General features: G+C 30.9%; 2 protein-coding genes across 5 annotated transcripts in view; both read left to right on the forward strand.

The window, feature by feature from the left end:
• LOC129971478 (zinc finger protein 845-like) overlaps window positions 1-20,020 on the forward strand; it is a 34,395-nt gene extending 14,375 nt beyond the window's left edge. The window contains exons 1-2 of one of the 4 annotated variants that reach the window (XM_056085285.1): window positions 304-759; window positions 17,611-20,020. In XM_056085285.1, coding sequence (XP_055941260.1) covers window positions 17,971-19,911 — 1,941 coding nt within the window. In that variant the 5' untranslated portion in view covers window positions 304-759; window positions 17,611-17,970 and the 3' untranslated portion in view covers window positions 19,912-20,020. Of the gene's footprint in view, window positions 1-303; window positions 760-1,886; window positions 2,314-17,610 lie in introns of those variants that run through there. The other 3 variants (XM_056085284.1, XM_056085287.1, XM_056085288.1) reach the window with 3 other exon arrangements.
• LOC129971904 (uncharacterized) lies at window positions 10,502-11,251 on the forward strand. The gene has a single exon (XM_056085881.1). The coding sequence runs from the start codon at window positions 10,502-10,504 to the stop codon at window positions 11,249-11,251; it is 750 nt and encodes a 249-aa protein (XP_055941856.1).
• Window positions 20,021-23,968: the final 3,948 nt, after the last annotated feature.

Consider the following 23,968-nt stretch of genomic DNA (forward strand, 5'->3'; position numbering starts at 1 on the left):
CAAAATAGGTTGAAAAAAAACTTCCCTACTTTTTTTTTAATAGTTGTAAATGATAAAATATTTTTAACATTTTTGATTTTCTAAACACGAAAAAATTCTTCATCCTGATGATGCTCCTGACGTAAGCGGATAGCGAAAGAACGATCATGAACCATAGTGAATATTACTTATTTTCTCCAGTAAAATCTGAGCATGCGCAGAGACATTCAGTCCTGTTCAGAAAATTTCAAAGTCCGTTAAGGTGGGTTAATACGAGGCTTATTATTGCGCGCAATAGAAGGTCACGCCTACTTCAGCAAAATCACGTGACTGCAACGGGACAATGGCAAATGGTTGTCCCGTCGGGACAACTATTAGCCATTGTCCCGACACGTTGTCTCAACTGTTCACACGGGGACAATAGAGGGACAACAGTAGAGAGACAACGTTTGCGCGCAATAAAAAGCCTCGTGTGAACCCACCTTTAGCCATTGTCCCATCAACGTTGTCTCAACTGTTCTCACGGGGACAATAGAGGGACAACAGTAGAGAGACAACGAGATTGCGCGCAATAAAAAGCCTCGTGTGAACCCACCTTTAACATTGTATGATCGTTCTTTAGATATCCGCTTCTAATCGGATGGATATTACTCGTTTTCTCCAGTTAAATCTGAGCATGCGCAGAAAAACTTATTGCAAATTGGAGAATTTCTGTGGCCATTAGCATCGCATAACGGTGTTTGAATTCAACTTCTGTTCTAAACTTTGAAATAATTGTGAGTAAGTTTTAATTGATTCATAACACCTTTTATTTTGAAAGAGTTGATTTTTTTAAGGAATTAAACGTCGTTATATATGGTTAAAATAAGATAGTTGTTGTATTGAAATGGAGGTTTGTTTTCCGGAATGCTGTATTGAAAGTTTAATACTTGCTTCTTTAGTAAATAAAAAACGCGTGAAGTTTTGTTTGTTTGTTTTTTTAAATCTAAGATTATATATATATATTACTGACTTTTTTATATGTTAAAAGTGAATTATAGTGTGCTCCCTGCTGCGCCAACAATGCCAAGTCGCCAATAAAGATGGCGGAGAAAATAAACAAATACTTACGCGGAACAGTTACGGTTACCATTTCCCGCCATATAATTAGGACTTTTTAAAAATAAGTATTGTCTTTTTCTTACATACTGCCGAGTGCCTTCTACAGATGCCGAATTTTTTACATTAAAAAAAAAACACCCTACGGCTACGCTAGCAGCGGGAACCTAGTAGCTTCGCTAGCACATTGAACATAAGGACTGTTTGTATAACAGAAAAAGTACATAACCAAAAGAAAGAAGCAATCGGAACATTCTCCATACAAAATTTCAAATATTCTTTTCCCAACTTCATCAACTCGTAAAAAAATATATTCCACTCACCCTTCATCCATTCTGCCAGTTCGATATCAAACCATTCTCAATACAAAATTTCAAACAAGCATCCTTTCCTAACTTCAGCAACTCGTAAATATATATATATATTTACATATTTTACTCACCCTTCATCCATTCTACAGGTTCGAAATACTTCCGACATAATAAATTATGAAGGGAGTCATTCCATTGCAGCTGTCTTTTAAAGTGAGAATGCAGACGATTTTTTAAAGAGCAAATTGACAATTAAAAATTGCAAAAGAATAAATATTTTCTGTTCGTATTCACATTAAAAAAAAGAAAGCAGAATATAACTTTTAATTATAAACTTAACTTTCTTTGTTTAATAAACTTTTAATAATAATAAAGAATAAAATTTAAATATTTAATAGATATTTTTTTAATTTAACATTTTTCATAATATAGTTGTAGTTTATGTACAACTCAACTATTGCAAAAAGTAGTAAACAAAACAGCATTAGTGTTGCTAGAAAAGCGTTCTGATGGGTTGCAATATTGGCGACAAACTCTTGTGCACACTATTCTTCACTTAATCCTTTTATATATTTAATTATGTTGCATAAATTTCAACATGTAAAATTGAATGATTAGTCAATGTATTTTTTCAAAATCAATTTGAAGCATTTATTTACTCAATAAGAATTCAGTAGAAGATCAAGGACAATATTTGAAAATGCGTTTCTAAAAAATATTTTAAAATTTCTTAGAAACTCTCAATTGTATTTTCATTTGGATATGCAATTTTCACTTATAAACATCAAGTAAAGATTCCTTTGCCACAAAACATGCTATTTCAAGTATTACATTTTTAGAGGAGACTTTAATTTTGTATAATTACCACATCATAAATGAAATTTCAATTTATGAAAAGTGAATCCAGATTGTCAAAACTTCATAGGTATTAAATCTGTCATAGAGTTCATATTATTTAGAATGTGACTTCAATTTTTTACTAGGTCTTAACTTTTTTTCAGTTTGACTCGATTCCCCAGAAATAATTGAATTGTTACCACAAAATTGTCATCTGCATCTGACAGGATCTGCTTATGCATAAATTCCACTTCCACTCTTCCTTACTAAAAATTCATAATAGTTTACCAAAAAAAATTGCTATTATAATTTTATTACATTATTAAAATTCTGAATCATTTAATAAATATGAGCTAAAATTATATAAAATGTTCATATCATAATTCTAACATTTAAACATTAATAAATATGATATTTAAGACTTTGAATAACATAAATTTTGAGTTTTCTGTATTAAATGAGAATTTTGAATATATATATATATATATATATATAATTAAATAAATTCTGTTCATTTCATTTAATAATAGAATAATTCTTTCTAATATTAGGTATCAATTTTGTTTATTAAAAATAATAAAATTTATTTTTATTCAACTATTTTTTTAAGTAATAAGATACTTGTAATTTTATGCATTATTTATAAAATTTGGTTTATAATTTTCAAATGTCATTCGATATAAAATTCATTATTAAAAAAATAATTGAACAAAAACAAAGATATTTTTCAAGAAAAATAAAGAAAATTATTGCAAACAATTTGTTCTTAAAATGGTAATGCAAAATATGGGATTTATCATCAAAACATATCTGTCTACTCCCAACACGTAGTAGTCTAATGCTAATACAATCTTAGGCTTAATTTGTAGCTGCAGTCAAAAAGTTACAACTCGGAAAATGCTGGTAATAAAAGAAAATAAAATATGTTAAGTACTTACATGAATTACAGAGATATTATATATTTTGTTTTAGGTAATTCATTGGTAAATTAGAATTGGTAAATTTGCATGAATTTGTAATCCATTGGTAAATTTGCATGAATTTGTAATCCATTGGTAAATTTGCATGAATTTTAAACTCAAAAATTATTTAGGAATCCAAATCATGTGAAAGTTCTCACTGGTTCTGCTATAGAAAACTGACAGGCTACAGCAGAAAGTAATTCATTGCTTATTCTCGAATAGCAACGGCGGAAGGGGTTAGTGTTCCAGACATATAAAACAACTGTATTATTTCCCCAGAGACCCCGATAATGTCTTGTTTCTTTCCAAGATATGCTAAATAAAATAAGAGAACTGCAATAAATTTGCTAGGATTTTACTTGGCAAGAAATTATCTGAATGCAATTTACACGCTGATACTTTCATTGGAAATGGAACCAAAAATATCTGAAGTAGAATATGCCAATTCAGTTATATTAATTAAAAAAACATTACATTTGTTTTAGGATAAAGAACCTAATTTAGATAAAAGTTATTTATCCATCATGTAAAGAAAGTAATTCCCCTGTTATATCAATAAAACCTCATTTTCTATTGTGCATATATCTATAAAATTTATTTTTAAGATAATGCAAATTTCTTTTGATTTACCATATCAAAACTCTCAGAAGCCAAATGTGATTGAGTTACTACAAATGGGAAATGATTTGTACATTAAACATGCTCGCCCAGGTATATATTTGAAAACATAAATTTTTTTTTTGAGAATTCTATTCTCATTATTGCTGTTTTTGAAGGTTAAGATAATTTTTCTTATTTGTGAAAGGGAAGCTCATGCATTCAAGTGTGCTGAGTTTGAATTATGTTAGGAATAAAAGGGTTTAAGAAATGGTTATTCAAAGTGTGAAATGTTACATGTGTTTTTAAAAAATACTGCTTAAGAAAAGTACTATCAATTTCAAACTATTATGAAGTTATAAAAGTCTTAATTTTGCTGTGAAAAATAGTTAAAGTTGTTATGTGTTGCTAGAAAAATATTGTAGTGATCGTAGCACCATCTTTTATTCATGTCATTCTAAAGCGCTACCTATCTACTTTCCCTAATACAATCTATATTAATATTTCACCCGGGGAATCCCCGTTCTATGTATACATGCGCTAAGCAATGATGTTCCGATAGTTTTAGTGTAATAAAGAGTTTATTTTTCTAATACCGATGAAATGCTTTATACAACACTCTACATGAACATCACCACAATATAATCAGATAATTCTATTACTCAAAGTGAAATGGTTTCTAATTCTAAGAGAACAAAAACAAGGAATCCCAAGTTTAAGAATTTCAGAAATCATATATATTTCACTTCTTAAATGAAGAAGATGACTGCAAGTTGATAGAGACTGACTTGCAAATAGGACAATGAAAATATTTATTTTTTCTGCCATTAACACTTGTTAAAAATTTGGAATAATTTGGTTCAATTCTTTGGAGATTTTATCCTGAAAGAAATTGTGATCTTTCTATGCTATCAAAATTTGATAACTTTCTGGATATAATATGATTATAGATGTTTGTAGATAAATGGATATTTGCATGATAATATGAAATCAATAATGTTCTGAATAACCTTTCTACAATAAGTTTTTTTTTCTTCCCTGTCTTGATGTTTTTGGGGTTTCTATTCTTTTATAACATAAATTGTGACAACAATACATATATAGAAAAATTTTGAGATGTATGACCAAAAAAAATGACTCTTTTAGAATAATTTTCAATTTATTTTTCTTTGGAAAGTCTAAATTTGTATATAGTATAATGTGTTCAATCACAACAGAACATATGCGATAAGGGATTCTAATAGAAGTTCTTTGACATGCGTCAGTTCAGGAAATGAAATGTTGTGTAACCTTGAAAGGAATGTGTGGATGTTAGTAATTGTTATCCTTTTGTTTGTGCTGTGGGATTGTTAAGCAATTTGTTACAGGCATATTGGAAATATTTAAATGAAAAAATAGAATTTACATCAGGAAATAAGAGAAAAATCTGGAATAAAGTAAATTAACTAGAAAACTAATTATGGTTTTAACAATTAATAGATCATTACATTACATATGTATATGATTTTATTGAAATTCACTATATAGATGCATGTATATATGTATGAATGCCATTCTATTTAATCAGTAATTGAATTATTTTCAAATTTAAACTATAAGCAATAAGTATTCTTTTGAGTTTTGAAATGATTTTAACTTGTTGTTGTGTGTTATAAAACTTCAGAATGTGCACGTTTATAATGTATAAATAAAGAAAGATATTTTTTATGAGAATTTGCACTATTAAGGTATACAATTTTCGTTATAAAAATTATTTGGTTTTCCTGCATTCTATTTATTTAGCTAAATTTTTTATTATTATGAGTTCTATGTTTTTTTTTTTGTTTTTTTTTAATATTGCACATTTATTTGTTATAACTTATATTTTAGAAATATATTGCATTCTTATTACAATTCTTCGCTTAACTAAACAGCATTGTATGATCACCAAACTGTAATTTTTTATAAGTGATAAATTGTTAATATTTGAAAAATCTTTTGCTGTTTTGGTGGAAACTCTCTTCCATGTTCTTTTTCTATTGTGTTTGCCATATCTTGCATAATTGTTTTGTGAATTTGTGAAATCTCTAATGTTTCTTCAATTATAAATTGTTAGAGAAAATAATATTTATATTTTTATTCACCAGAGAGCTGGTACAAAAAAGAATATTTTTGCAATTCATACTTTGTCTAAAGAGTGTGTTATATGATGCTTTTACTTTTCATTCTTTCTTTGACCACCTTCTGAATTGCTACACTAGGTTTGTTTGCTACCAAAATTTTTTAACAATTGCATGCTTTCTTGAATTTACATTCTGAATGCTCTTTATGAAGACAGGCTATAATCGGATATGTTATCAGAACCTCCCTTGGTATTGCCTCATAATTTTTTTACTGTTACTTTTGTTTCACTCTATGCTGGAAGTTATAACATTGAAAGTATATCCAGTTTTAATTCTTTCAAAGAATATAAAACAGCTTTTGAAAGAGTAGAAATCTTATTGCTTTCTTTTGAAAACTGAGCGAGTTCCACTATCTCTTTTCAAGTTGAAGCAAGTGTATTATGTAGCATTTGCATTAATATTAATTTCTTTACTTCAACTTTAATGACCAAGTAGAATGTGTCCTAGATATGAAAATTAATTTTTTATATTTAAATGCTTATAATTTTGTTTTGATTCTAATAATTGAATGAAGGTTAGTCAGATTGAAAAACTAATGAGAATTGTAAATGTATATGGAAGTGTGGAGAAATTTTTTATCTGCACTTGGTTTTTATAATATGCAGATAATGATATATTTTGTTAATTTTCCAGCATTGTATATTTATTTCAAAACTTTTATTGTAATACTTTTCTGCTTTATCCTCTTTAGAATCAATACATTTTTATTCAAATTGAAATATTATTTTTCTTCAAATATTACTACTGTTTGTAAATTGTTAATATACATTGCATTTTTTTTTTCCCGTGGCATTTATATAAGATGAAGTCAAGATTTTTAAAGAAATGCTGCGCTGTTTTTTATCTATTTTAAATTTAAAAGATTTCAAAAATTGAAAATATTTTTTTCAAAATGAAAAGAATAGGAAATATTTAGATCGTTATTTGTCGGTATAACTGATCTCATTAAAAGAATTGAAGGAATATTTTTCAAATAGTTTAAAGAAGACTTTAGTAATTAATTATTATTGAGAACATTCCCGATATATCTTTAATTTCTAAAATATTAATCAAGAAAGATTGTAAACTTGTGATATTCTTTCTGTTAATAAGGAATTTGTTCTTATTCTGTCTGCAAATAAGAAACTCTGGTATTTCATAGCAAATCAGGTAACACAAATAATTATGTAAAATATTTTCAATAATTACTATGGATGTGATATGAGAGAACACTTTATTTGCAATTATTTACATAGAAAGTTTCGAAAGCATATTTACATCGAGAAAAACGAAATCTGAAGGAATTACATTGGAGCGGAGTTGAGCTGCAACTGGTATGACGCTTACATAATCTCCCATCTTGCAATTTTATAGAGTACCTGAAATTGCAACAAAAGTTATAAATCGAGTCTGTTGGGAATTTTAATACGCCGATCAGCTTTAGTGACATCAGGAGTTATTTTGATTATATAATCATTATTTTCACTGGAATCATGATCTGAAACAGCTGGAGTTGCAGGAAGTTGAGTGTTTGTGTCTTTATCCTTTTGCTGAGCAATGAATGGTAATTTTTCAGAACTTCCGATTTCCAAGGAATAAAGTCTCTGGAATGGTCTTAATTTTTCCCCTTGAGCTGTTCTTATTCTGGCGACTCTTGAATGTCCATCTGCTCCAGGGAGGACTTCAGTTACGATTCCTTAGGGCCAGTGAAGGCGTTTTCCATCAGTTTCAAGAAGAATTATGTTTCCAACATTCAAAGATTCATCTCGAGTGTGATGACCTTTATGCATTAACATTGCTACGTATTCTTTGCGGAATCTCGTTCTTAAATCATGCCGTAGATTTTGAATAAAACGTAATCTTCTTATTAGGCTTTTACTGTCGATTTCGTCTAAATCAGTTGTATCACTACTAGGAATGCCTTGCAAGAAACAAGCATGTGTCAATGGCCTTAGACCTTCTGAATTATCTTCAATATATGTGAAAGGTCTGGAATTTATTGTAGCTTCACAATCACATATAAGAGTTTCCAATTCTTCATAATCAATACTCTTTCGGCCCAAAATTCTTCTTAACATTTCTTTTAGCATGGGGATCATCCGTTCCCACCATGCAGCAGTTGGAGGGTTGTATTTCCATTTAATCTTCTTGAGAGTGGAAAACGACATGATCTTCTCCCAATCTAGATTTTTCAATGCATTACTTGAACCAACGAAGTTGGTGCCGTTATCAGTGTAGATTATATTAACTCGATCTCTTCTAGCAAAAAATCTTCTTAAAGCCATTATAAACGCTTCCGTGGACAAGGAATTGACTAACTCAAGATGAACAGCCCTATAAATAGCACAAGTAAAAAGGACTATCCATGTCTTTTCTCCAGAACGCAAAAACAATGGGCCTGCCAAATCAATCCCTGTGACTTCAAATGCTGCAGCAACTTTTATTCTATTTTTAGGAAGAGGTGCTAAAGGTGGCTCCGTAGGTTTGGCTTTAAATCTTTTGCAAGTAATATATTGAGAGCTTACTCGTTTTGCTATTTTATTGACAGAAATAATCCAGTAATTTTCCCTTTAATTGGAAATGAGAGTTCGAAATCCGGCATGCTGCAACTCACAATGTTTCTGGTGTATCAATCAACGAATTATTTCATGGTTACCCGGCAACAATATTGGGCACTTAAAATTTTCTTCTTCATCTCCCAGTATGAGCTTAGTTCTAACTTTAAGAATGTTGGAATCGTCTTTGAAAGTTTGCATATTTTTCAATGCTTTCATCTTGCTCTCTGCAAAACTTTCCTTTTGAATTAGCTTTAGCAAACAGTTTTCAGCTGATTAGACTTCTTCATAGGTTAGTTTGGTTTCCTTACATTTTTCTTTAAGACGACAGTTTTTAATAAAACGTAGTATCCAAGCCAGCATTCTTAAAATCTTTGTATATTTCGAGAAATAAAGTAGATTGTCAGTAAAGTTAACTGATTCATGCTCAACATTACTGACTATTGTTTTCCTTTTCTCTGATTCAACTAAATTTTCATCAATAATTTGTTTTCCATTCAAAGGCCAGAACTCTTGTGATTTTGATAACCATTCTGGACCTTCCCACCACTTGCTCTTCAATAAAATCTTTGCATCACAACCTCTTGAAGGAAGGTCTGCTGGATTCATATGACCTGGCACGAAATACCAGTTATCAGAATTGGTATATTTTCTTATTTCAGTTATCCTATTTCTTACAAATGTATTCCAAGAACTATCCCGTTTAATCCACGTTAAGACAACAGTCCAAAAGTATACTTCATTAAATTTTACCTCAAGTCCATCTGTCACTTGGCAATATAATTGGGATAATATAAGAGCTTCCAACAATTCTAATCGAGGAATTGTAATTTCCTTTGTTGGTGACACTCTTGACTTACTTGCTACTAATTGAACGGAAACTTTCCCGTTATATTCAGCACGTAAAAAAATACATGTGGCATAAGAGGCCTCACTGGCGTCACTGAAACAGTGAAGACCTATCTGATAATATTTAAAAGGATTTGAAATGAGTCTTCTTGGGATTTTGCAATCTTTTAGCAGATTTACATGTTTGTACCAGGCTAAAAATTCATTACATATATCTGGTAGAAGCACATCATCCCAATTAATTTTATTCTTCCATGTTTTTTGTAGAATGATCTGTGGAATTCGAGTAGTTGGACTCGTAAATCCTATTGGATCGTAAATTCGTTGAGCAATAGATAATAATGTTTGTTTATTTATATTTTCTTCTGAAATTTTAATAGCACCGTTACAAGAAAGTTCATCATTTTCAGTATCCCAGGAAAGTTCTAATATTGGAATATATCTCATTTTTGTTTCTCCTACAATTTTTGCAGAAGTAACCCAACCTCGTAAATCAAATTTGGCTGCAGACATCAGTTCTTTAGCTTCAGAAATAAATTTGGCTGCCTCTTCTCTTGTTTCTAAACTAGTTATGCAATTATCTACATAAAAAGATTTTTGAAGTTGACGAGCTGTTTCCTTCCTTCCATCTGAAACGTTCTCTAGATGATGAGCTATCGTTGCCTCAAGTAAAAATGGACTAGGAGAAGCACCAAATACCACTCGACAATGTCTCAGGGTGATCAATTCCTCTCCTTGAAAAATCTTTCCACCATAAAAACTGAAAGTAGTTTCTGTCCTTTGGGTTCAGACTGATTTGTAAGAAGGCCTTTTTAATATCTGATGTTATTCTAATAGCATTCTTACGAAATTGCATTATTAATTTTGGTACTGTGAGTGATCGTAGCGCCATCTTTTATTCATGTCATTCTTAAGCGCTACCTATCTACTTTCCCTAATACTTCGCCCGGGGAATCCCCGTTCTATGTATACGTGCTCTAAGCGGTGATGTTCCGATGCTTGTTAGTGAAATAAAGAGTTTATTTTTCTAATAGCGATGAAATGCTTTATACAACACTCTACATGAACATTACCAAAATGGTGACCCGGATAAGAAACCTCGCATCTCTTTTGATTTAATTTGGTTAATATTATCTTACTAAGTTTCGTTTTGAAACGACATTACTACCATGATGGAGGAAATCTCAGCGGTGAAAATGCCGAACTTCATTCCGTCCGACCCTTCCCTCTGGTTTACGATGGTGGAGTCAACATTTGAATTGGCTATTCCAAAGCCAATTACAGCTTCTCGCACTAAATTCAACTATTGCGTGAGCACCTTGCCTCCTGAAATCGCGATAACTGTGCGCGATATCATTCTTTCACCAGATGCAGCTGACCCTTACAGCCAACTAAAATCGGAGATCATTTCCCGATGCGAAGAATCTAAATCCCAGGGAATTCGTAAGTTATTGGCTGCAGAACAGTTGCATGATCGGAAGCCGTCCGAGCTGTTAAGAATTATGCAAAGACGCGCCGAAAATCACAATATCGCCGATTCTCTTTTACTGCAATTATTTCTACAGCAACTACCATCTAATGTGCAATCGATTCTTGCATCAATACAACCTTTGACACCTCAAAAAGCCTCTGAAATAGCCGACAAAATACTAGATATAACACCAATCCAAGTAAGTGTTGTTTCGAATTCAACTGCTACAGCTGATTCTGAACTGCTAACAGAAATTAAAATGTTGCGCAAAGAAATTGCACAGATGCGTCGCCATTCCAGAAGTCATTCACGGAATCGTCAACCTCGTTTTCGACGGAAAAGCCCTGCCAGTAATGATGATATCTGTTGGTATCATCGGAAGTACGACTCCAAAGCGCATAAATGCATTCCGTCTTGCAATTATCAGCCAAACCACAACGGCAAGGAGTAGCGGCGACATACGCCTCGCCCAGTAGTTCTCGTGAAAGAAAATCGATAATTCGCGATAGAAAATCAAATGTAAATTTTCTCGTTGACACTGGCAGTGATTGTTGTTTGATTCCTGCGACTAGAAATGATAAAATGTGTATTCCGATTCAAAAATTCTTTGCAGCAAATGGTTCCATCATAAATGTTTATAAACAAAAGTTATTATCTTTAGATTTAGGTTTAAGAAAACAATTTGTTTATCCTTTTTTATGTTTGTGATATTAAAACTGCAATTATTGGTGCAGATTTTCTACATGATTTTAATTTGCAACCTGATTTAAGAAATCGTCGTTTAAATGATATGTGTACACATATAAATGCCCATGCTATTCTTAATAATGCTGATGTTCATTCTGTAAAATCTGTATTTTGTAATGATGATTTTTCAAAGTTATTGCATGATTTTCCTAATATTGTTAAATCTCCATATGCAAACCAAACTGTAAAACATTCTGTTATGCATCATATTGAAACTTTTGGTTCTCCTGTTTATGCAAAACCTCGTAGGCTAACACCCGATCGCTTAAAAATCGCTAAAATGGAATTTCAGCATATGTTGGATTTAGGCCATATGCGGCCATCCAACAGCAATTATGCCTCTCCTCTACATATGGTTCCGAAAAAGGGAAGTGACGATTGGCGTCCTGTTGGTGATTTTAGAGCTCTTAATGCTCAGACCAAAAAGGACAAATATCCTATTCCCAGTGTTTTGGATTTTACTAGCGAACTTCATGGAACCACAATTTTTTCTCATATTGATTTAGTAAAAGCTTTTCATCAAATTCCGATTGCTCCCGTGGACATTCATAAAACAGCTATTTGTACTCCGTTCGGACTCTTCAAGAGCACTCGGATGCAATTTGGTTTGTGTAATGCATTAAGTACCTTTCAGAGATTTATTGATGAAGTTACTAGAGATTTAGATGGTGTGTATGCTTTTATTGACGATTTATTAATTGCTTCAAAATCAATCGAAGAGCATATTCAACATCTCAGAGCTCTCTTTTCAAAATTAGACCATTATGGACTTACAATTAAATCTTCTAAGTGTACATTTGGTGTTCCTACCCTAGATTTTTTAGGATTTAAAGTTTCCAAAGAAGGTATTTCTCCAATTCCTGATCGAGTTAGTGCAATTCAAGAATTCCCACGACCCACTACCCTTACTCAACTTCGTAGATTTTTGGGTATGTTTAATTTTTACCGCAGATTACTTCCCAAGGCAGCTCACATATTATCACCTTTGATTAAACTTCTTGAAGGCCATACTAACAAAAAGAAATTACCACGGCCAGCAAAAAAAATCTGAAACTACTCTGCAATGGTCTGAGGAAGCTGACAAGGCATTTTCTAATGCTAAGAAAGCTCTTGCCGAATCTACCCTACTCAAACATCCGATTCCTGGAGCTCTTTAAGTCTGTGGACTGATGCATCCTTATTTGCTATTGGAAGCTCTTTAAATGAACTTTCAAGTGGAATTTGGGAACCCATTGCATTCTTCTCAATGAAACTTTCTAAGAGTCAAACTAATTGGTCAACATACGACAGAGAACTTCTTGCTATTTATGCTTCCATAAAAAATTTTCGATACATGCTTGATACATGCGATACATGCTTGATGAGGTAGGGAATTTTCAATCTATACTGATCAATGACCCCTTACTGAAGCCTTTAAGCAAAAGCTGCATAAATGCTCGCCTCGTCAACTGAGACATTTAGACTTCATATCCCAATTTTCTACCGATATTCGTTATGTCAAGGGTACAGAGAAAATTGTTGCAGATGCATTGTCTCGCATTGAAATCAATTCAATTTCAAAGAAAAATTTAATTTTCATGACATCTTACTTGCACAGTTAAATGATTCTGAACTTAAAGAATATCTGAAGTCTTCAAATTGTAAAATAGAAAAGCAACATTTTTCCATAGAGGATGTAACTTTGTATTGTGACTTATCTTCTAATTCACCTCGTCCGTACATTCCAAATTCTTTTCGTTCAATAGTTTTTGAAAATATTCACAATCTTTCTCATCCTGGCATTCGAGCAACAAGAAAGCTGATTACTAAACGTTATTTTTGGCCAAACATGAATTCATTTATTAAAAATTCTGTTCAATCTTGTCATAATTGCCAACGTTCTAAAATTCAAAAACATACAAAATCTCCTATAGGCACTTTTGCTTTGCCAGATGCTCGATTTGACCATATAAATATCGATTTCATAGGACCATTCCCACTATCTGATGGTTATAAATATTGTATGACAATAGTTGACCGATTTACCAGATGGCCGGAAGCTATTCCTACTTCTGATATAACTGCTGAAACAACATGTAAAGCCCTAATTCATAATTGGATATCTCGTTTCGGTTGTCCAGTAACTATAACTACAGATCAAGGTAAAAATTTTGATTCACATCTATTTAGACATTTGAATAATATTTTGGGTACAAATCGAATCCGCACAACGTCCTACCATCCCCAATCCAATGGACTTGTAGAACGTTTCCACAGGGCTCTTAAGAGTTCTATTATAGCCCATTGTCAACCAAACTGGACTGAAACTATTCCCAAAGTTTTACTCGGAATTCGATCTGCAATGAAACCGGACATAAATGCCACATGTGCTGAATTAGTCTTTGGTACAACCCTCAGATTGCCTTCTGACATTTTAACCTCAAAAATAGATCTATCAATACCAACAGATACCTATGTATCAAAATTCAAAGCACTAATGCAATCTATAAATCCTATCTCTACGTCTAGACACTCGGTTAAGCCTATTTATATTCATGCATCCTTAAGTACTTGCTCTCATGTATTTTTGAGAGTGGACAGTGTTAAACCTCCTCTTTCACCTCCTTACACTGGTCCACACCCTGTAATCAGCAGGAAAGATAAAACTTTTGTATTAAAAATTAATAATAAAAATGTTACAGTTTCCATAGACCGTGTCAAACCTGCATATGTGTTGACAGAATCTAATGACTCGTTACCTTCTATACCTGCATCTATTCATAAAACTCAAATGAACTTTCTTCTAAAAATGAACAATTATCGACAAAACCTCTCGTAGTGGACGTCATGTCCATTTTCCAGCGAGATTAATTACTGAGATATAAATTGTCGTGTGTATATATATTGTAACTGTAATTTTATGTATTTCATATATTATTGCATCTATTTACTTCAATTTCTATTTACCATTTGAAACCATTATCCTATATAATACTTATTGTATTATGTGATGTTTTATTTTTATGCGTGTATAATTATCTTGTATTATTACATTTGTCGTTCTCCTTGTTCACTAGGGGGATACTCATGTAGTGATCGTAGCGCCATCTTTTATTCGTGTCATTCTAAAGCGCTACCTATGGTCCTTTTTTTTGAATTTTTAATTAGAATTTTAATTATTAATTAAAAGCTAACTTTCCCGCCAAAAAAATCTTTTCACTTCCCCACCGCCAAATAAATAAGGCTTCAGATTTTTTTTTTCTTTTTCCCCACGCTAAAGAGGATAGGCTTAAGAAATTTTCGGCAGATTATTTCAAAGGATTTTGTTTATTTTCTTAAGGTTTAATGCATTTAAAGTTAACGATCGAAACATCGATTTAATAATCGATCTTTCAGATTCATTCTGAAGTACTTTTGAATTAAAATAAAACAGAATAAAGGAAACTAAAAATTTCTAATCTGCATAGCGTTACCCCAACTGGAGTAGAAATTCACGCATTTGCATTACCATAAGTGGCGTTGAAAATTCACGCATGCGCATTGTGTCCGATTGTTGACAACGGATTCGGACTTGGTTTTGAAGGCTTAATATGTTTTCGACAGATTATTTCAAACGATTCTGTTTATTTTTTTAGTGTTTGATGCATTTAAAACTAAACATTGTTAATTAATCGATCTGTTCATGATGAATCTGAGAAAATTTTGTTGAAAACTTCTTAAGATATTATATGAATTAAGAAAAATATTCTCATAAGGTTTAAATACTCAGCGACTCTGTTTTCAGTACTCGTGTTTAAAAGAAATACTTCGTTTTAGTAAAAAAAAAAAAAAAAAAAAAAATTATTATATTTATTGCAGTTTTATTATTTCCACTTTAATTTAAAGCATAAATTCTATGGGAGCTAACAGAAAATTAGAGATACATATTACGTTATGGCTGAAAGCCTTTATAATATTAAGAGTGAATTATATGACTATTAAAATTTGAAGTTTTAAAATATTTTAATGAAGAAGCAATTAAAATGGGAGTTCCATAAAATATTTAATTATTAAAATTTTAATGTGCATTAAGATTGACGAACCGGCTGGTCGCCAAAGACGGCTAGTAACACAATGTTACAAAGGTTCAATTTTTTAAAAAAAGATTGAGATTTTTTATATTTATGCTTAAAATCAAGTGAATGAAAATGATAGAAATAATTGCTTCTACATACATAGGATGAAAAAAAAATTCCCATTTACCATGGTGTAAGTATTTAGTTAATCTTTTACCATTTCTAATGTACTGATTTTACACATATATGCATGAAAGAGATTTAATTAGTGTTCTGATAGTGGAGTATAAGGAAGCGGTAGATTTTGTATGAACTTTTATTTTAGTGTACGCAAAGTATTGAGAGAAAACATCAATCAATTTAAGATGTGTCAGTACTTTTCATATCATTGATGAATATTATAAGTATTTTCTTTTTTATGATAATTTATTAATTTCATAAAGGCACTTGCCCGAATATAAACACCTCCTCAGAAATTATGTCAACGGACCTCGTAATTTTGAATCGCGGTCAAATGACGAGGACAACACCTTAGCTGGCACTCCCACTCCAAACTTTCACACCACACCAATGGGAGGGCATTTGGCCCCGATGTATTTAGCCTGCACCTTACACGACGGTTCTTCGGTGTCTCGGGTTTCGAACCTGAAGCTATCCTGTTCCGAAGCCGAGATCTTGCCACCGCAGCCCATTGCAGACATTACAACCGTATTATTTCAGAATCATTGTCCTGTTCTGGTATTTGTGTATAAAGTTCCATGTACTCATAGTGTAATTAAATTTGGCACCATTTGTTTTCTGACATTTGTGATACTTAACTTCACTAAGTTATTTCTTAAGCACGCTACTCAAGTATTAAAACAAAATCTTTCTTCCTGATATTTCAACTATAAAATCTCACGATTATATAGTTGATAAAAAAAATGAAAACAAGTGGAGATTTTTGCAACAAAATGTATTATTAAAAATTAGATTTAAAAAATCATTTTGATTAAAACCACAAAAAAAAAACAGTTTAAAAAATCATTTTGATTAAAATCACACACAAAAAAAAACAGTATTTCAGGGTAAAAAATTGCACAGTAAGCAAACTGGTATTGTGAAAAATAAAATTTTTAATAATATTATTTAAAATGTTATATAAATCAATTTAACAAAATAATACTGTCGAGAATTTTCAGGAAAAATATCAAAATTTTGTTTTATTTTTAATTAATTAAAATTTTAAAAAAATATTACTTGGTGCACCTTTTTCCCGGATAAACAATTTATTCTGTAACACACCAGAAACACCCATGCGCGTTCTCTTTTATTCTAATTAGATAAAAGTACTGCAGTTTATTTATTTCTAATGAAACTCAATGTTAGTAACTTAAAGGATGCATTATTTCTTCTACAACTACCAAATTTCTTTTTAGTGTTCCACTTGAAAAAGGTTGTTTATTTATTATTCTCTCTCTCTCTCTCTCTCTCTCTCTCTGTGTGTGTGTGTGTGTGTGCGTGCTCGTGTGTGTGTGTGTGTGTGTGTTTAACTACATTAAAATCTTCTATTTTTCAGGAATATCTTAAGATGTAATTCTACAACAAGTTTCTTTACTTTACCTTAACATTCAATAGTTTAACATTTACATTAATTCATTTAAATGCATAACCTAATTTTAGCAGATTTAAAGTGAATTTTTAGAAAAATATAGAATGAGGCATTGCCTTCTTGATGTGAGATTCGATAATTTTTTTTTTTTTTTTTTTCATATTGATACAAACATTACATTTTTTAAAGAAACATTTATAACTAAGACGTGAAAATATTGTTCATTATATGTATAATACACATTATAAAAAATATATTGCATAATGCGTTGTGTGTTAAAAGGTATTTTGCATAGTACGTTATATACATAATACATATTTTAATAAATTGTAATGCATTGTTAAAATATTTGTATTTGATGTTTGTGGGCTTGTAATTTCTTTATTTCTGAAAATTTAACTTCAAGTGTAAAGATTAATGAAATTTTCTTTTTTTCAGGTTATGGAAGCAGCGGAAAGAGCAAAAATATTGCTTATAAGTCACCAAGGTTAAATATATGCAGCTAACGCTCTACTTTTCAATAAGGCTTAGGATCTCATCAACCCAGTGATTGAGAAGAAAAGCTATTACTTTATATATGCAATAAAAACAAGTAGTCCTCTGAAAATTTTTAAAAAATATTCTGTCAATTCTTGTAAAATATATAAATCATGCACAAGCAGCATATCTATTAAGATACCTTTGCTAATAATAGTTTTTTTTTAATTCTTTACAAGGCACTTTAACAAAGCATTTTTTCACGCTTGTGAAAGAAAAGCAAATATGTGGATCATGCACTCTAAAATATTATTTTAATCTATGCACTCAAATTTAGAATCTATGCAACCTTATGTAAGTAGAGTCTTAATGTGTAGTAGAGTCTTTTCTTCGCAGGAATATATGATGCCACAAAACTCGACGCTTATTAGACAGAAACCATTTGTTTGTCATGTGTGCAATAAAGTGTTCTCTCTACGAGGGAGTTTAAAGATACATTTAAGAACGCATACAAAAAATCTGTATGCTTGTAATGTAAGCGATAAAATATTTTCCCAACAAGGAAATTTAAAGACAAATTTACTGACACATACGAAAGAGAAACTACATATTTGTGAGATATGCTGTAAAATGTTTTCTGTACGAGGAAATTTAAAGAGACATTCACTGATATGCAAGAAAGCGTTTTTTCATAAAGGAAGTTTCAAGAGGCATTTAAGGAGGCACACGAAAGAGAAACCGTATATTTGTGAGATTTGCAGTAAAGTGTTTTCTAAAAAAGGAGGTTTAGACATGCATTTAAGAACGCATACGAAAGAGAAACCGTATGTTTGTGAGATTTGCAGTGTAGCGTTTTCTGGAAAAGGAAATTTAAAGAGACATTTAAGAACGCATACGAAAGAGAAACCGTATGTTTGTCAGATTTGCAGTGAAGCTTTTTCTCAAAAAGGAACTTTAAAGATACATTTAAGAACGCATACGAAAGAGAAACCGTATGTTTGTGAGGTTTGCAGTGAAGCTTTTTCTCATAAAGGAAGTTTAGACATACATTTAAGAACGCATACGAAAGAGAAATCGTATGTTTGTGAGATTTGCAGTGTAGCGTTTTCTGGAAAAGGAAATTTAAAGAGACATTTAAGAACGCATACGAAAGAGAAACCGTATGTTTGTCAGATTTGCAGTGAAGCTTTTTCTCAAAAAGGAACTTTAAAGATACATTTAAGAACGCATACGAAAGAGAAACCGTATGTTTGTGAGGTTTGCAGTGAAGCTTTTTCTCATAAAGGAAGTTTAGACATACATTTAAGAACGCATACGAAAGAGAAATCGTATGTTTGTGAGATTTGCAGTGTAGCGTTTTCTGAAAAAGGAAATTTAAAGAGACATTTAAGAACGCATACGAAAGAGAAACCGTATGTTTGTGAGATTTGCAGGAAAGCGTTTTCTCAAAAAGGAAGTTTAGACATGCATTTAAGAACGCATACGAAAGAGAAACCATATGTTTGTGAGATTTGCAGTGAAGCGTATTCTCATAAAGGAAGTTTAAAGATACATTTAAGAACGCATACGAAAGAGAAACCGTATGTTTGTGAGATTTGCATTAAACCTTTTACTCGTAAAGCAAGTTTAAATATACATTTAAGAACGCATACGAAAGAGAAACCGTATGTTTGTGAGATTTGCATTAAACCTTTTACTCGTAAAGCAAGTTTAAATATACATTTAAGAACGCATACGAAAGAGAAACCGTATGTTTGTGAGATTTGCAGCAAACCTTTTCCTCAAAAAGGAACTTTAAAGAAACATTTAAGAACGCATACGAAAGAGAAACCTTATGTTTGTGAGATTTGCAGTAAACCGTTTTCTCAAAAAGGAAGTTTAGACATGCATTTAAGAACGCATACGAAAGAGAAACCGTATGTTTGTGGGTTTTGCAGGAAAGCGTTTTCTCAAAAAGGAAGTTTAGACATGCATTTAAGAACGCATACGAAAGAGAAACCTTATGTTTGTGAGATTTGCAGTAAACCGTTCTCTCAAAAAGAAAATTTAAAGAAACATTTAAGAACGCATACGAAAGAGAAACCTTATGTTTGTGAGATTTGCAGTAAACCGTTTTCTCAAAAAGGAAGTTTAGACATGCATTTAAGAACGCATACGAAAGAGAAACCGTATGTTTGTGGGTTTTGCAGGAAAGCGTTTTCTCACAAAGGAAGTTTAGACATGCATTTAAGAACACATACGAAAGAGAGACCGGACGTTTGAAATATATGCAATAAAACATTTTCTTGTGGAAACATTTTATGGAAATATTTTCTGATAAATACGAAGCAGAAAGTTCTGTATGTAATAAAGTATTTAATGAAAAAGGAAATATGCAGTCCCATTTACCGACCCATTCTAAAAAATAGCTACATGTTCGTTGTGTGTGTAATAACGTATTTCCTGGTCGAAACATTGTAAGGAGGCATTTATTGACGCATACAAAATTAAATTCGCATATTTGTAAGATGTGCAACAAAACGTTTTCCTTGCTAGGATGTAACTACATTTCAAAATTTTTAAAAATAATTAATTTAGATATGGAATTAGAATTGAAAAATTAATTTTATATTCAAAGTAATTGCTTTTAGAATTAAAATTTATTTTTGAGTGTCTATGTACGAAAGATCTTTACGATTGATTGGTCCCTTAATAAAAATCATAACATTTGTGGTTATATAACACATTCTTTATGTATGAAATATTTTTGCAAATTTCTTGTGAGAAAATTTACTAAAAAAAACTGTTGAAAATGCTACAAATTGTATGCTTCAAGTGTAGGAATATGTAATATTAATTAATATCAAATCACTGGATAATTCCAAGACAAACTAAATCAATGTGAGAGATGTTTTTACAAAGATCAAAATTGAATTGTGTCTACCCTACTTTTTAAACTATCTTTATCTGCTACCTCTCTCTGACTTCTCATTCTACTTTTGAAGAAAAATAAATTATTTTATTTTCGACTCCCTAGACATCCAATAATTTTTATGTAATGATATCTTTAAATCTGGAAAAGGAAGCTGTAAAACAATTTGGCTGAACTTTTATCTAAATTTTAAAAGTTAAATAATATACAGGCTGATCAAGAAATAAAAGGAGGTGCTCAGAGCCGTGTGGCGTGTTATGTATTAGATGAAATACAACAAAATTTGGTCATCATACACATTAAATTATGCGGTTTTGATTTATCAAGAGGGGAAGAAAATTAGTCCCAAAAAAACGCCGATAAGAGAAATCCTGGCGCTGCAAGCGCAGAATGTGTGGAAAAAGAATACATAACTGTCAGTGGAAACAGTAAATAGCAACACACCAAATACCAATGAAAAGCGTTTATTATAGCTAGCTTATTTACTTTCAAATTTTGCTCAAGGTGACTACCAACTTGATGTTCCAATAATTGCATACGGTACATGAAGTTTTCGAAGGTGGCTCGCAGCATATCGGCATTTATTCGTCTGACATGTAACGTTATTGATCTTTTAAAGTAGGAATGTCAGGAAAATGTCCTTAGTACACAACGCCTTTCAAGTGAATCAGAATTGTCACATAACCAGATATTGCCAAGATTCAGATCAGTGTCATAAGTTAACGGATGTTATCTTATACGGATAAAATTTCAGGATCTTACCCAATATCTTCTGATCGTCGAGAACGGGGTATCTGTTTATCGTGATATTGATCGAGAACTGCTGGTACCCTGCTTATTAGCTATCCCTTGATCCATAACGGCAGTTGCAAATTCAACTTGTTCCTGCTTGATAACTTCACGTCCTCGGCCTGGTTGCACACCAAGAATTCCTGTTGTTTCAAATCTTTCAACTATCCTTCGGAAGTTAGTTATGGTCATCTGTCCTGTACGTAACTGTTTTAACCGCCGGTGTTCATGAAGAGCAGCACTGGCATTTTCATCCCGCTGATAAAACAGCTTGACTAATGAGGCGTGTTCACGTAGTGACAACGCAGTCGACGTGCGAATTCTTGCAGAATGACATATTCAACGCTTCCTTTTATCTTCGACGTCATGTCACAATGTACCCGTATAAGCATATTACATAATAAAGCTTTGGTACTAATTATTTTTCCCCTTGATTAATCGAAGCCGCATACTTTAATGTGTATGGTGGCGGCCAAATTTTGTTGCATTTCGCCCAGTACATAATACGTTACAGGGCTCCCAACACCTCCTGTTATTTCTTGATCACAATGGATATCTATTGTTTCTATTTAATTTTCTCATTGTGTATATTTTTATGCGTTAGAACTTAAATTTTTAATTTAACATTTTTATGAATACTTAAAACATAATAATTTGTCAATAAAAATGTTCGAATTAGATGGAATATAAAGTTAAATAACATAATCAGTTACAATATATAAAGTTATTTCATAAAGTTTTAAATAAATTAATATCAATAATGAAATGTGAAATAAAAAGTATACATTTTAATTGAAAAAAAAAATTATTTTGAATTTCAAGGGGGGAAAAAGATTTTTAATACTGCTGCAGAAATATTTTTATTGCTGCATTCCTAACATCTTGCAGGAGTTCCATATCTTTTGCTTATAACTTCCACAATACTCTTTAAAAATACAAATAAAATCCATAAGAATAATAACATTGAATTAACAAATTTTTATATAAAATATAGAATGAGTAACATTGACTTGGTTAAAGGATAGCTTATTGAATTTCAGATAATAAAACTTTATATTCCAGATTACAATTTAATTGGTAATATACACATATTTACAAAGAAAGTTTTATGCTATTCTAAGAGTATCTGATATATGTGACAAGTATTTATTTATTCTTTATACTCCAATTTGCAGTTTAAATAGTAATGAGGTCAATGATTACACCCAAAAAATTCAAACAATGTCTATAAGGATTAAAAATATCTTAAATGCATTGTGACTATTTATAACCAAAATTTATATGTTCATATGCATTGAATTTATAAATTAGTATAAAATTGAAATTGCATTCAATGTGAGTAATTTACTACATATATGTAAATTTCACGTATTTTTGTACTCATTAGATAGAGAAAGAAATTCTAGATTACATAGAATTAAAACTTCATATAAAGACATCCAAAAGGAAAAGAAATAAGATTATATTTACACAGCATAACTCAATTTCGCTAATTAGAGTTTTTATAATTTGTTGTATTGTAAATACATTGGTCAAGTCATCTTTAGATTAGCATTACTCTGTAGTAATTGATTGATTATACGGTATAATAATTGCAAAAGTTTTGCCAATGAAAAATACAAGTTAGTTGTTTGTAAAATTATTAAATATTATAAATTAAAATTATTAATAATATTTAAAATATAATCTTACCCACTTTTAATTGTTAGTAATAGTCTTGACATTTTTGTAAATTACAATTTTCGACTTAGCAGGCAGAGGGTAATCTGCAAATTATAAAAAACATGTATTAATCTATAGAACACATAAAGATAATAAATAAAATATAATTATTTACTATTTTCTAATTTAAATTAATACTGTTTTCTTTTTTACTACTAATACAAATGTGAAACATTTCAAATTTATATTTACATTCTAAATCAGAGTGTTTTTTTTTTTTTTTTTGTACTATGTTACTTCTTCCATTATCATCATAACTTGAAATTATAAATATTATTTAAAAATTCATGCTGCTGCACAACAAGATATTGTAAATAAAAATAAGGTTTAAACAAAATGAAAAAAAAAAAAAAAAGGCAGGCATCCCAAATATTCAAATATATTTATGGTTAAAATGCAGCTTTTGATTGAAAATCAATGTTCAAGTTTTCATATTTCAAAGTGGACATAGCCTGCCATTTAAATTACAGTGATTGTTAAAAATTCTAAAAAAATAAACATTACTTATAAGCATATTATTTTTTACATCATGAAATAAAATTTGTAAATAGTTACTTATTTTTTTAAGTGATATTCTTTTGAATTGTTTTCATTTTAAGCATATTCATTATATTTAAAATTTTACACTTCAGTTGTATAAAATTTAATTCAACGAATTAATTTAAAATTTAATCCAACGAAAATTTTTCGCGATAATGAAGATTAATGTCATTAATTAAAAGGACAATTTAAAATTAAATGTAGAGGTGTCCATTGGTGCTTTGTGTATAGCAGAATTCCATTAAGAACTCTTGGCTTACCAATATTATTAAATGCAACTTTTGGCATTCAAAGGAAAGAGAAAACAAGCGTCTGTACCACAAGCAAGGATCTGAGCAACTTAACGTTCATTGGCTG

Source organism: Argiope bruennichi, chromosome 6 (genome assembly GCF_947563725.1).
Source record: "Argiope bruennichi chromosome 6, qqArgBrue1.1, whole genome shotgun sequence".
Classification (NCBI taxonomy): domain Eukaryota; kingdom Metazoa; phylum Arthropoda; class Arachnida; order Araneae; family Araneidae; genus Argiope; species Argiope bruennichi.